This window comes from Notolabrus celidotus, chromosome 4, assembly GCF_009762535.1.
Source record: "Notolabrus celidotus isolate fNotCel1 chromosome 4, fNotCel1.pri, whole genome shotgun sequence".
Lineage (NCBI taxonomy): Eukaryota > Metazoa > Chordata > Actinopteri > Labriformes > Labridae > Notolabrus > Notolabrus celidotus.
Genome location: NC_048275.1, coordinates 32236351 through 32251145, shown reverse-complemented (window position 1 = coordinate 32251145; position 14795 = coordinate 32236351). Strand labels below are relative to the sequence as shown.

The window sequence follows — 14795 nt, the reverse complement described above, 5'->3', positions numbered from 1 at the left end:
AGCACTTGTTCTTCCTGGTTTGGTAGAGTACCCTGGACCTCCTCCACAGTCAATTCCTGCTGGTTTTGGAGTCTCTGACAGAGTTCTGGGACGTCCTGGATGAGATTGACAGTAAGACCTGGATACTGGAGCCAGAAAAACCCAGCCGCTCTGACACCATGAGGCGCATCGCCATCGGTAGGAGGGCAGATCTCAGCGCCGTCAAAGACAACTCCTCTCTTTTTTCTGTTCTAAAAAAGCCGATTGTTGTCGTACATCCTTATCTGTGTGTGCAGGAAACAACGTATCCATCAAAGTGGAGGTGGATCCCAGACACCCCAAGATGCTGCCAGAGTGCTGCCTGCTGGGAGCCGAGCATGGTGGGTAGAAACTCGGAGATGTGGCAACACTTGACAGTGTTTCAGACAGAGCAGGAGCAAAAGAATTGTATCTGCAGTGATACACACCAAAACCTGACACTCTGCATTACAGCATGTGAAATCTGCCTTATAATACAGTCATCAGGAGCCCACCAGGTTTGGGAGTGAGTGTTTTCTCAGTTTATTTGAGGAGTTGAAGGTAACACACTGAGGATACATTCATCCCCTCCCTCATGAAGGAGATGCTCCTGCAAGCTTGGAAGCTTCTAGTTTTCTGAAACTGAGATTGAGATTTTGAGTTATTGACTATCTATAAACACAAAACTCAAAAGATATACGACAGATTATTTAAATGATCTGTCACTTGTGTAATTAGATTAACTGTGACTTAATGTCAATAAATTCAAGACTTGTTGCTTGGGTCTTTTGTCCTCCATGTGGCAAAACGCAGAGAAGATGAGTAAGCACAGAAAAAACGTTATATACCACTTATAAAACTTGTATTGATTCCCTTGTTCTCATTCTGTCGGCTCAAAGGTCAGAGGAAAGGTCTGTGTTTGTGAGCTCTTTGTGAAAGGCCGACAAAAGCTGTAAAAATAAGAATTTACAGGGTAAAGGTGTTCTGTAGTGTCATGTAATTCATTCTCTCTGCAGAAATTACACATTAAGATTAAACTGTATCTGCAGTACGCTAAGACATCTGTCAAATGTCTCCCAAACTACAGTGTCGTAGTTGCATGACAGGTGTAGATCTGGGTGGTGATGGAGCAGATGCAGTGATAGTAATGGGAAGTCCAAGACCTGAGAAGGGACTTAGGGAAGTAGTTCTTGTGTTACTTTTGTTTCTGCTGTAATAAAAGAAAACAACAACATAAAAACAAAAACAATGTCCAACCAAACACAGCCACACAATCAAAACAGTAAGCTTTGTGAAATTTTTCAACCATTGGACTAAACTAATTCCAGAAAGAAAGGTGCGGTGCAATACTGTTATGCGCCACCCTAAGGTAGCCTTGTGGGCTAACAACAAACCACAACATGACCCAATAAAACACACAGAAAACACCTTCAACACTTAATACTGGGCTTTATTAAGACACAACGAACAACTAAACCAACCAAATATCAACTATGACTTAATTACCCAAACACACCAACACAACAAGCACTCGAATCCCTGCAACCTACTCCAACTTCCTGTCCTTACCACAGGAAGGTCATGGTTTATTCCCCTAACAAATTGTGTAAATAGTAATTATTTTGTTTCACTTTTTACACTACACCTTTAGAGGCAGGGACACCAAAGTGTATTTTTTACCCACCTAATTGTGAACGCTCATTTAGTATTTTTTACTTATTATACCAAGTTATTATAACATTGATTAAAATGTCAAAAAATAAGGGGGAAAAATCAACAATTTCTCCAAGAATTCAGAATAATAGACAGAAGTTTTAAAAAAAAGCTATTTCCTGATATTCAGGAGGCTAGAACTGAAGATATTTCTGACATCCAATGTTCCTGACACAAGTTAAACATCAATCAATCAATTATTGGATAAGTCGTACCATCACCAGAGGGGACTCCTGGCCTAAACCTCTTCATGAGGTCTGTATCACAGCAATCAGTCGTCTGTTGTCAGAGAATAATCTGCCAGCTGAGGATCAACCCAGGCAATAAAGAACAAATTGTGCCTGTGCCCAGCAGTATTCAGATCAGATCAGGGAGGAGCCATCAGGCATGAATGAAAAAGGAGTAGTGCTGCTGTTCCACAGATTTCTCCACGTCTTGACTTCAACCAGGCGGCTTCGTGTTGACTATTGTCTGCCGTCATGTCAGAGGACTTACCGTTTTCATTCTCGCCGCACCAACACCAGAGCCAGCTGGCGAGCTTCAGCTTTCTATTTAAGTCCCCGTCAATTGTCGGCCATTGTTTCTGTAAACCCAAGGTCATGCAACACCTAGCCTGTTGCCTAGCAATGCAACTCAAAAGATATTAAACACATACACACCTCCGCCACCAAGACGGGAGGCAGGAGGCGACCCTCAAATACGAGGGGTCGCGCAGAAATATTGCTTTTTGCATGTAGGAATAACAAATAGTGAAAGTGATGAGTGCTGCACGGAGACAAAGCTCCCCTGTGGAACAGAGGCAGCAATGATGCTTCATATCTGACAGCGGTGACGCCGCCGTCTGTGCTGAGCCGGGCTGTTGTCAAATAAGAGACTGCGTTTGAGGGTATGCAGAGTATGTTGTTTTAGGAGAGTCTAATTTTCAGAGGCTTATATACAATAATAGTGAATCTGCAGGTGCTTGTAATGTGTGAAAAAAAAGAGATTCAAATCATATTTAAGGTTTTATTAGTAGCACAGTTTACATGCAATACCTAATAATGTTTCCCTTTATTTTATTGTAGCGGTGACTCCGCTGAGGAATAAGCTCAACGCCAACATGCACTTGTGGTAAGTTTCTCTTACCAGTGTTTTTATGAGTGATAACACTGCATCATATTTCTTTCATCAGCGTAGAGTAATCATTACATGCTGACTGATTAGAAATGATATTTTCTGTTGTTGTGTTTTACAGACTTGGTAGAAAAATATGAATCCCTCAGTTGAATTATTTTGTCAACAAATCCCTTAAAAAGACCAAAACCAACAACTGCCCTATGATACAGAGATGATGATATTTCTGTATAAAGAGCCCACGACTTCACTTTATTGATACTTAAAGGTCCTGTGAGAAGTATTTAGCTGGTTTGGGAACAGACTGAAATTAATACTGACGCCTCATAATGACCTACAAAAGCAAGAGAGGCCTGTTTGAAGACTGATCAGTTCCAAACAGTCATTTTCAATGCATGTAAACACTGTGACAGGGTAGGTCTCAGATGAGGCCGTAGACAGCACGCAATTGGCTTTTTTCCCCATGGCAAAGACTTTTAGTGAGTGATGAGATTAACTGTTCAAAGACAGCAGAAGGAGATTTTGAGTAAGAAAACACTAACTATATATGGACAGGACGAATCAGCGATGAGAAAAAAGATACCACTTCATCCATGGGAAGCGCAAAATCAACGAAAAACAAAAGCCAACAATGTTGGGATGTCGGCTGCACTTAAACATCCTCTTAACATCACGTTCCTGTTCAATCTTGTAAGCTCATCTCTACAAAGCTTTGGACTCAGAAGTGCTGTAGTCTGACTGTTCAGTCTTGGTCTTAACTATTCACTGCAAAAAAAAAAAAAAAGATGGACAACTTGACTGTTCCCCAAAAGTGAATCTGAAGATTTGGATGAAGTATTAGAGCTCCTTCTACTGACCGGCTACATTTTGGGTCATAGAGTCTGTCACTTCCAGGTGGAGCACGGGTCAAATTAAAATGAGAATATGCATCACAGAAATTTTCCCAAACACGTTTTCTGCCACAAAACATAAAAAAATCCTCCTCGCTAGTCTGCTCAGATGATAGTTGGTTAATCTGATTATTGATTATTTTATAATGTAGGCCTGAAATGTTGATCATATGTTCTGTCTCAGCTGTAGCGCAGCCATCCACCCTTAGCTGGGGCTGTAGCTCCAGTCAGTGGCTCCTGCCATAATACTACTACCTGGATGTAACCAGACACAGATGACAGATCTCGTAGTGCAACTCTGTTTGACAGCATTTTGATCTAGAATGTGGAGATGAAATTATCTGTAGGCTGTGTCCTGATAAACTGGTATTAAACCACTTGATTAGAGCAATGAGTAACCAGCTCAGGCATGTGGATGTTAACTTGCAATGAGGACTGAAGGCTGGTGGGGCTAGCTCTGCTAACTAGCAATACAAGGAAAACCAATTCGACATCAGCTCATTTTTTGTTTTCTTAACTTTAGACTTTGTCAGTTAGTCAGATTTAAATGTGTTGAATAAACAACAAAAAAATCAGTCGCTTCAAAGCATCCCTAGTTATTACATTATTGGTACAGTTTTAATTACAGTGTTATTACAGTAATTTGTAATCATGCTGATATTCGGGGGTATTTTTGCCTTTATTTGATAGGACAGCTTGAGATACAGAAAATGGGGAGAGAGAATGGGGATGACATGCACCAAACACAGATTGAATATATTTATATATTATTTAAGCCATTTTGACCTTTAATGGATAGGACAGCTGAAGAGAGACATGAAATGCAGGGAGTAGAGAGTGGCGGAAGACATGCAGCAAATGGTCAAGGCTGGGAGTGACCTCTGTGACAAGGACTATAGTCTCTGTATATGGGGTGCGCTTAGACCACCAGGCCAACGATGTCCCCCCACGACAAATACATTATGGAATGTGAATCAACCCAATAACTACTGTGACAAGGACTGTAGCCTCTGTACAAGGGGCGTCTACAGTACCGGCTATGCTAAAACCTGCACCTTTATTTTTCTTTAGCCAATAATCCATTAGGGATGGGACATGATTTTCAACTGCTGAAATAGTCATTCACTTATAAATTGCAAATATTATCTCACTTCAAAAGTACAAACTTTCTTCATTTTCACTGGTGCCTGTAATACGGTATTCTCGCCATATGGTGGCTATAGAGCGTCTCAAAGCCCATCCGTATAATCCAGGGGTTCCCAAAGTATGGGTGGAGACCCCCTAGGGGGTCCCGAGACACAAATGGGGGGTGGTGAGATGTCTTCCAGAATGTTTTTTTTTTATCTAAAAATAGTACATTTTACCCATTATAGTAAAAAATATCAACAAAAATAGAAGCTAAAAATAGAAATAAAACCTTGAAAATAGAAAATGTAATGAGTTTTATGTCTTTCTTTGTTGCCTGATGACTCCTAAGTTTTGGGTTAGTGAACAGTTAATTATCAGAAACATCAGTAGCAGCATGTTAATTCATAATGGCACAGGAAACACAGACACATGCTCATGTAGGTAGGCTAATTTTCTGCAGACCAGCTAAATGAAGCCACATTAAATCACTCTGAGGGACAGTGGGGGTTGCAAGTCTTTGGCACCTATATTTTTGGGGGTTGCAGGCTGAAAAGTTTGGGAACCCCTGCTTTAATCCACCAGTCTGACACCAAAAGGGTCCGTGAATCAGAGACAGTCATGTGAACCTGCAGGGTGGTGGAGAACAAACAAAGTAACAATCCTTTAAAGAAAGAATTGTATGAACAGTTGTGTGGGTTGTGGAGTTATGACCTTAACATAGCTGTATTGACTAATGGTGCTAGATTATTTTTTTTTAAATGTATATAGTTATCTTAAATAGGGTCTGTAAGTTCCACAGTTTATAGTTTGTCATAGGATACTCAAACAGAAGAGAAAAGAACGTGTTTGGGATTATTTCCTGAGATTATTTCACATTGTAAGATCTTGTGAGTGTTGTGTTTGTGGTGCAGTGAGGCAAAATAAATACAGTGTTTCTTTTTCCAGTGTGGTTTAAAGATGTGTATTTGTGAAGGTATCATATATGGTGCTTGTTTGATCCGTTCAGCGTTGGTTTTGGTCTTTCCTTCAGGGATTTGTTGACTCGTAGCAAATCTTTCAGCCCTTTTCTTTTTTTTTCTTCCTGCGCCCCTATATGAGTCTGTGTTATCAGCGTCTGATGAGTCAAACTATGCACGCCAGCTCCTGATTATCACTCAGGAGGAAAAAATTACACTTTTCAAATAAAGTGCAGGTTTTACATTTCACCACAGGTTTTAACATTTGCCTCCCTGCATGACACGTCTGAGAAAAATCTCCCTCCTCCCCCGCCAGCATTCAGTTTGAAGCAGGAAAGATAAATGCTCTGGCTTTTTTAAATCATTTTTTTTATACTAATGGTGAAAGTCTCCTAATCATCCCCCAGTGTCTTTGCAGGCTCATTTGCATGTGGTTAATTAGTGTGTGAAGGAGCTGTCTGTGGTCTGCTGGCAGGAACCCGGACTCCAGCGTCTTGCACAACCTCCGGGATGTTTTGGAGATCGAATTCCCGTCACCTGCCACCCACGAAAAATCTGTATGTCACACAGTTGCCCCCTTTCCATTTCAAACATGTCCGTTCCCATCACGGTTACCTCGAGGAGCTGTGTGTGTTTACATCTATGCATGCATGCTTCTGTCTGTGTGTGTTTGAGCTTCAAGTTATAAGGGGGCGGACATATGCTACTGCCTATTTTTCTGTCTATTTCCATATTTCTCTCTCTTTCTGTGTTTTGTTTTTTCATGAGGTGGGCACAAATTCTCCCTTTAATTGGGTTGTTTACAGAAAAGATCATTAGAATAACAAAGATGGCAGAATTCTCTGCTCTATCAAATCGCTTTAATCACGCAAAACCATTTATCTCCTCTTTTTTTCAAACACTCGTTCTTTTCCCCTCCTCTCTGCGGATGGGTTAAAAGGGCGTCGTGTTTATCCGCTGTCGCTGCGGTGATTAATGCCTCAGCTTCATTAACATTCAGAGGAGTGCAAAAAAGTTGAGTTGACCAGATGTTGATTTTTTTTACCTGCCACCTTCTCCCTTAATGGATAGCCCCGGAAAAACAGGAGCTTCTCATTACACAGAAATGCAAACGAGAGCAGAGAGAGGAGTGTGTGATAAGCCTGTGATGGTGGGACTTGAGAGAGAGGGAAAGCTCAGGGTGTTACAGAGTGATGTCAGCACTGCAGCTCTGACTAAAGATGCTTTAGTACTCAGTAGTGACAGGGAAAGCGCCTGAATCTTAAAGGGGAACTGTGGTATTTTTCAACCTTGGATTTATTATTACAATTATATATTATTACAGTATTATTATGATTATTATTTATTATTTATTTTAATTTTGGGGCTTTTACACCTTTATTTTACAGAGGAGAGGACATTGGATAGCATAAGAAATGGGGAGACAGTGGGGGAATGACATGCGGGAAAAAGGGGCTGCGGGCTGGAATGGAACCCGGGCCGCCCGCTATATGGGCACGCAACTTAAGCCTGATTTATACTACTGCGTCGAATGGACAGCGTAGCCTATGCCGTTGGTCTGCGTAGCTACCGTACCTATGCAGAGGCCTATGCATGAAGCTGACGTGCACTTCCTCCAAAATGTAACAACGCGTCCAGTCGACATGGACCGCAAGCCCTGTGATTGGTCCTATCGGCGGCATTGCTTTTCCTGCATTTACAGCACTTCCGGGATTCCCAAACATCGGCCGTGTATTTCATCTCCTCCTCTCTATTCTTCATGTAATCATGTCTGCATGATAAACAGCAACATGTATCAGCTGTAGATTAACATAACACGCTCTGAATTGCTGTGAAAAAGTAAACAGATAAAGCGTTTCGGCGGAGAATTGAGGCGCAACACGTACACATCAACGCACAAGTATGTGGTGCTCATGTCCACATTGGGCACTGCTGCGTAGGGGCGATGCAGAAGTATGAACCAGCCTTTAACCATTAAGCAAAAAACTGCGCCCATATTATTATTTTTACACCCTTTGGGGTTCAGAAGACTTTGGGCCTGTGTCCACTTACAGTGTTTGTTTTTTTTTACGTTGGCCTTTTTTTAGCATTTAGTATCATAAACGTAAAAATGCCCCCTGGCCTCAGCTGTTGTTTGTTGCAAGGCAAGGCAGCTTTAGTTGTACAGCGCATTTCATACACGAGGTCAACTCGATGTGCTTTACATTAAAACATTAAAAGCATTGGAAACGTTCAGACAAGCATAAAAGAGAACAATTAAAATGACAAATATAATAAAACAGAAAAGAAAAGGAAAATTTAAAATATATTAAACGTAAGTTTAAAATTTAAAATTTGCATTTAAAGTGAGTTAAAATAAGCTAAGATAGGAAGCCAGTGGCAAATAAAAAGCATCTTAAGTCTGTGCTATGCTCACATCACTCTCCGACGAAAAGAGTTCAACATTTGGAAACCCTGCCACATCCCTTCTCCCACACCAACAAATTCGAATCAAGAGGGGGCGGGACTTCTGATAGAACTCTGTCAACAACAATGGAGGAGATCAAGAGAGAAACTATCCACACTTGTTTTTACAAGGGTTTAATTTCCAGGTCTAGAGCTCCTCATAATGTCACAACCCTACATTTGGGTTTACATTTTCATCGCAAACTTCCTTTGAATTAAAGCAAACATGAAAAATACAGAGCAATTAAAAAACAGACTACTGAAGGAAGCGGAAGTCCAACTTTCAGGTGAACTTCAATACCCTAGCAACTGGAAATGCCACCAAGAAGTGCTCTGAAATTGAGGTAGTGAGCTCCACCAGTGCAAACAATGCTGTCAGTGGACACAGGCCCTTAAAAGAACAAACATGGATGGAATCACAGCAGTAGAATACTTTAGGAGCCGCCATGTGAGTTGTATTGTTGACATGGTAATCCATGGGGGAAAATACATCTCGCCATTAGTATTTTTTTGTGCGACTGACGGGTTTGGCTTGTGATTCAAAGTATCAAAAATAATCCCATACAGATCCAAGGGTCCCATAGATCAAACTTTTTTAAACAGTATGATTTTTCCAAACAAGACAGAACCTTCTCATTTCCCTCATCAAATCCACCAGACTCCTAATGACAAGACAGCGACTTCACTCTGCAGGACGCAGGAGTTGCATGTCTACCTTTGCCTTGATTGGTTAGTTTTTTGTGTTATTGTGTTGACCTTGGAAACACCAGAGTCATCCACCAACACATACAGCTTAACTTCTGAGGCAATGTCAGACCAGCAGCAGCTCTGTGTTTTTACAGAGTGAAACCTTTGAACTCTGGTGACTTTGAAGAGACCGATGTTACGACTAATTCTTGCTTAAACTAACTTCTCTCACCCTGAAGTTCTTCCTCTAAAGGGCTCATCTGTGTGTGTCTGTGGCATCAGTGTTTAGTGGATGTATTTTGATTTATTCTAAAGCAATCTACTGGAGCGTTTCAAACTGGTTTGAGCCTGTTAATTATTGACACGTCAAAGCATGAAAACACAAGGCCAGTGTCAGAATGACTAGAATTCTCTGAATCTGTTTAGTTGAAGTGCATACTGGAAAGCTTACTGAATGCCTTTCGTGTGTGTGTGTGTGCGTGTGTGTGTGTATATGTGCAGAGTTTCAGTGTTGAGTGTGGCATCTGTTACGCTTACCGTCTTGAAGCTGCGATCCCTGATCAGGTGTGTAATGACCCTCGCTGTGGCCAGCCCTTTCACCAGGAATGTCTCTATGAGGTATGGCACACGCACACGCACACACACACAAACTAGAGGTGGGCGACATTGCAAAAACTGTCCCATCATGATTTTTTTAAGACAACTTTGCGATTCACTGACAGCACAACCAAACTCAAACCTTCTTAATATACAATCCTCAAAGAATAATAATAATTAAACTACAGTACTTTTATTGGACAGATTTAATCTGTGTGTAATTTGGCCTCCTCATGCCAAGTACAATTGACATTAAACAAGAGTGTTGACGTGGATAAGACTCAAAGTACCCTCAGTCTCAGCCTGGTGTTGATGAATTAATAAATTAACATTAGATTAAAAAGTAAAGAACAACATCGTTCAGGTTAAGTGCACTCTTGATAAATAACAGCTAGCTCATCAAGCTAGAATATCCGTCTATTTACTTCACTTTGTTTCTGAGGCAGCACTCAGTATTTAACAGTTCATTGTAATAATTAATGCATGCATTCATTTCACTTTCTGCCTGCTAGTTAGATTTAAAAGCAGCATCCTTCTTGCAGTTTGTTCAGCACGTAAACGGTTAATGGACTGTCAAAGTGCTTCTCAAGTCTTCAGACCACTTAAAGCACCTTTACATTACATGTCACATTCAAACCGCATTCTAATGGTAGAGGCTGCTATGTAAGTCGACCACTAATAAAAAGTTTAAACTTTGCTCCTGTGTGAAGACGTAATTTTATTCCAGCAACACAAAATGACCTGTTTGGTAAGAAAATGGAACAACATTCACAAAAGTCAGAACAACGGGATCAAATTTTGTCATAAAGGGCGCTTCATGACAAAACAAGTAATCAAATTATTGAATTATTAAATGTAAAGGTCCTGTGAGGAACTTTCTCTTTGTGTTGATTTTGCCACCCCTGTACATGCATAAGTCATGTTTCAGATGAAAAATCACATCCCTTTTTCTTTAACAGTCAAATGTGCTGCCAATCACCTTGTCTGACACCTAACCCCTTGCAGCGGTTTAAAGTATTGAAAATAACAACATCATGGTTTTTAATCTTGATGCTGGTGGTCTCATTTGTTTTAATGTGCTTTAAAGAGGTATTTCTGTTCATTTCAGTCTATTTGATAAATAGATAAAAACTCCTTACAGGAGCTTTAAAATAGGGCTGAGCGATAATTCATAACGATAATTATCATGATATCATTTTCCCAATATAAATATAACAAATGTTTGATACAAATTTAATGTATGTAAACCTGTAATTACATCCCCAACCACTGGGAAGGAGTGGGGGGGGGGCGCTAATGTGCCTTAAACGGCGGTTGCCACCCAACATTAGACAAAAGAAGAACAGCCAATCATGTCGCAGGGTAGCGACACTGAAGTAAACACGAAACCGACCAGCTCAAAGCAGAGTCGTTAGTCTAACTCTGCATTAGAATTAAGTTCTACAAAATAAAACCTCATAAAAATCTTCTCTTACACCAAACACCTGCTTCCTGTTAGCACGGTCAAAATGAGGGATTCAAGGAGCTTATTTCACTCAGGGCCAATTAGCGATATCGTCTGATATGAAAAATGTTATCATGATGGCATATTTTTCAATATCGCCCAGCTCAACCTTAAAATCAGTTTTTTTGTTCTTTTAATGACTTGCACTATATTACCAAAAGTATTCACTCACCTGCCTTGACTCACATATGAACTTAAGTGCCATCCCATTCCTAACCCATAGGGTTCAATATGATGTCTGTCCACCTTTTGCAGCTATTATAGCTTCAACTCTTCTGGGAAGGCTGTCCACAAGGTTGAGGAGTGTGTTTATAGGAATTTTTGACCATTCTTCCAAAAGCGCATTGGTGAGGTCACACACTGATGTTGGTCGAGAAGGCCTGGCTCTCAGTCTCCGCTCTAATTCATCCCAAAGGTGTTCTATCGGGTTCAGGTCATGACTCTGTGCAGGCCAGTCAAGTTCATCCACACCAGACTCTGTCATCCATGTCTTTATGGACCTTGCTGTGTGCACTGGTGCACAGTCGTGTTGGAAGAGGAAGGGGCACGCTCCAAACTGTTCCCACAAGGTTGGGAGAATGGAATTGTCCAAAATGGTTTGGTATCCTGAGGCATTCAAAGTTCCTTTCACTGGAACTAAGGGGCCAAGCCCAGCTCCTGAAAAACAACCCCACACCATAATTCCTCCTCCACCAAATTTCACACTTGGCACAATGCAGTCGTACCGTTCTCCTGGCAACCTCCAAACCCGGACTCGTCCATCAGATTGCCAGATGGAAAAGCGTGATTCATAACTCCAGAAAACTTCTTATAATAAAGCTGACAGTTGACTGTGGAATATTTAGGAACAAGGACATTTCACGACTGGATTTGTTGCACAGGTGGCATCCTATGACAGTTCCACGCTGGAATTCACTGAGCTCCTGAGAGCGGCCCATTCTTTCACAAACGTTTGTAAAAACAGTCTGCATGGCTAGGTGCTTGATTTTATACACCTGTGGCTAGGCCAAGTGATTAGGACACCTGATTCTGATCATTTGGATGGGTGAGCGAATACTTTTGGTAATATAGTGTATGTCAACACAGAGCAAATGAGACTTTCAGAGTTCTCTTTTTTTCTAATCTGAGAGAAAAGTGCTGAAGTTTTGCAAGATTCATAAATGTTTTTAAATGTTAACTTGAGCTCCTCCTGTGACCCTGAGGTTACAAGGTTTTGCAGTAAAGTAAATGGATATATTTTTCTAAATGTTTTTCTGTCTATGAGAAGAAGAGGGAAAAAAAGGAAAGTTGGTGAAGAGGTTTTTGTAAAAAAAATGTGTTTTCTTCAGGGTGAATTTTAGATATCCCACGCATTAAAAAAACATACATAGATGTATAGACACACAATCAACAGAATAGATCAGTTTTTAGTCTAAAGGGTAAATATTTATTTACCAGATTACAAATGAGACAAAAGAAATTCAGAAAAATCTTCAGACGTTCTTCCACCAGGCAGAATCTACCAAACACCTGATGTATGGATAAATAAAACCTTACCTCTCATGTGATGGAAGTTAGAAGACAGTCCTAAATCTTTTATAAAGTTTGTTACAGACTTCAGATGATTTTAATGTTAACACACACACAGCCTCTTTCTGGCCTCTTTAGGATAAAGATGGCGTCTGTTGAGTTAGTCTGACGCTGCTTCATGTCACACAGGTAATAAGCCTCCTCTGCCTGAGCAGGGATGACTGTATTTATAGACTCTGTATTCAGTCAAACTATGCATACTGAGATCTCTTTAAAAGCCTTGAACAAGTGGCAGGAGCTTACTCTAAAGTTCCACATAAAAGCCCTCAAAATGCTTCAAAGTAGCGGATAATCTTGTACATTCTTTTAAAGTGTGCGGTAATAAGTGAGCATTGAAACAGGCGTTATTATCACTTGACACTGACACATCACATCCAAGGCAATGATTTGATAAAGCAGTCTTTTTTTTTTTCCTTCCTTCCTTCAGTGGCTGCGAGCGCTGCCCTCCAGCCGGCAGAGCTTCAACATTGTTTTTGGAGAGTGTCCTTACTGCAGCAAGGTATGTGTTCACCTGGATGTGACTGACAGTCCGTTTCATCCAAGATTCAAAAGATGTTCACATAACTTAATTAGCGTGACTCTATACATTACGCAGCCTTCCATCCCATGAAAGACTGCTAAGTGTGTTCGCATTCAGACGCCACTCCTCGTGGTGTAAAGCAGAAAGAACAGTTTGTGTTAGTGGATTTCTTTGAATACTGCGTCCCATTGAGACTGATTTTAATACGCTTTTACTCTTATTTATCATTTTTGAGTATGTTTCAGAGTCCTTCATTTGCAGTCCAGTCTGCATTAAGAGCCCACTTCATTTATTCACAAAGCCATCCTTCAGAGCACACTTAGCTAAAGACATTACTTGAAGGAATTTCTTCTCTACCTGGACTCTTTTATTTAGATTATTAGGGATCTGAACAAGTGGCAATCTCCGGTCTTAATAAGGCCAGTGTGGAAGTGTTATATAACATGGTATATTTGAAGATATTAAAGTTATGAAGCGGTCTCAGCAGATGGCTGTCTAACATGAGTCTGGTTCTGCTTGAGGTTTCTGCCTGTTAAAGGAAGTTTGTCCTTGCCACTGTAACTTGCTAAATGCTGCAAAGTGCTCTACTCATGGTGGATTAAGATGAGACCAGACTGAGTCCTGTCTGTAAGAGGGGACTGAGTCTGGTCCTGCTCGAGGTTTCTGCCTATTTTAAGGACGTTTTTCCTTGCCGCTGTAACTAGCTAAATACTGCAAGGTGCAATGCTCAGGGTGGATTAAGACAAGATGTGAGTTGATCTTATCCTATCTTGTTGTTGGGTCTTTGTTAATAATTTAACATAGAGTACGGTCTAGACCTGCTCTGTTTGTAAAGAGTGTTGAGATAACGTTTGTTGGGATTTGGCGCTATACAAATAAAGATTGATGACTTGATTGCTTGCTCATGAGTTTGCACACTGTAGATGTTAGAGGCTTAAGGCCCGCCTCAACCCCACCTCTTTGCCTCACACTAGATCGACTGACAGTTTGGTTGAGTCAGCATTTCAATATGGCAACAGCCAAGACTAGGTCAGTGTATTACACAGTTTATGGTCCTGCACCATAGACCGTATAAATAATGGAAGCAGTATCCGTGACGTCACCCATCTGTTTCTGAAGCGCTGTTTTGAAGCCAATCGTCCGCGATGGAAATGTTGAACTCAACATAACTGCTGCCGAGCGAGTGTGACATAAATAGGCCGGCTTTGAGCCTCCTCACCAACTATTACAGTGTTCCCATCTGTAAATCAAGTCAGCTGTGCCTCTCATGATGGAAAACTCGTAATCTCAATATCTTCGAAATTGCCGCGTTAGAAAGTAATTATCCCCCATACAGTGTGTGCCGATTGAGGAACGAGCTATCTAGACTACACTCGTTTTTTATACCAGGCTGTAAACATGTTTTTTTCTGCTGTAAAGATCGGCTATTTTGTATTGGTGTGTATGTGGTTTCCAGTACTTCCGGAACCAGCCTCAAGTGGACACTTGATGAACTGCTGTTTTTAACGATTCTGCAATGGCCTCATATTTTTAGACCGGAGGTTGATGCTTGTCCTGAACTGCTAATTGGTAAAAAAAAAAAAAAAAAAAAAAAAAGGACGGACCTGAAAAACCTTAGCATCCAATATAAATGCTTGTTTGCTCAGATTGTTAATAAACTTAGCGTTCTACGTTAA

At 40.8% G+C, this 14795-nt stretch overlaps 1 protein-coding gene across 1 annotated transcript in view; it reads left to right on the top strand.

Moving 5' to 3' along the window:
• Positions 1-14795, top strand: part of fancl (FA complementation group L) — a 44281-nt gene that overhangs the window by 28498 nt on the left and 988 nt on the right. Inside the window, exons 8-13 of the mRNA XM_034681899.1 lie at positions 27-177; positions 276-359; positions 2775-2820; positions 6273-6354; positions 9431-9547; positions 13027-13098. Of these exons, the coding sequence (XP_034537790.1) occupies positions 27-177; positions 276-359; positions 2775-2820; positions 6273-6354; positions 9431-9547; positions 13027-13098 (552 nt within the window). The remainder of the gene's footprint in view (positions 1-26; positions 178-275; positions 360-2774; positions 2821-6272; positions 6355-9430; positions 9548-13026; positions 13099-14795) is intronic.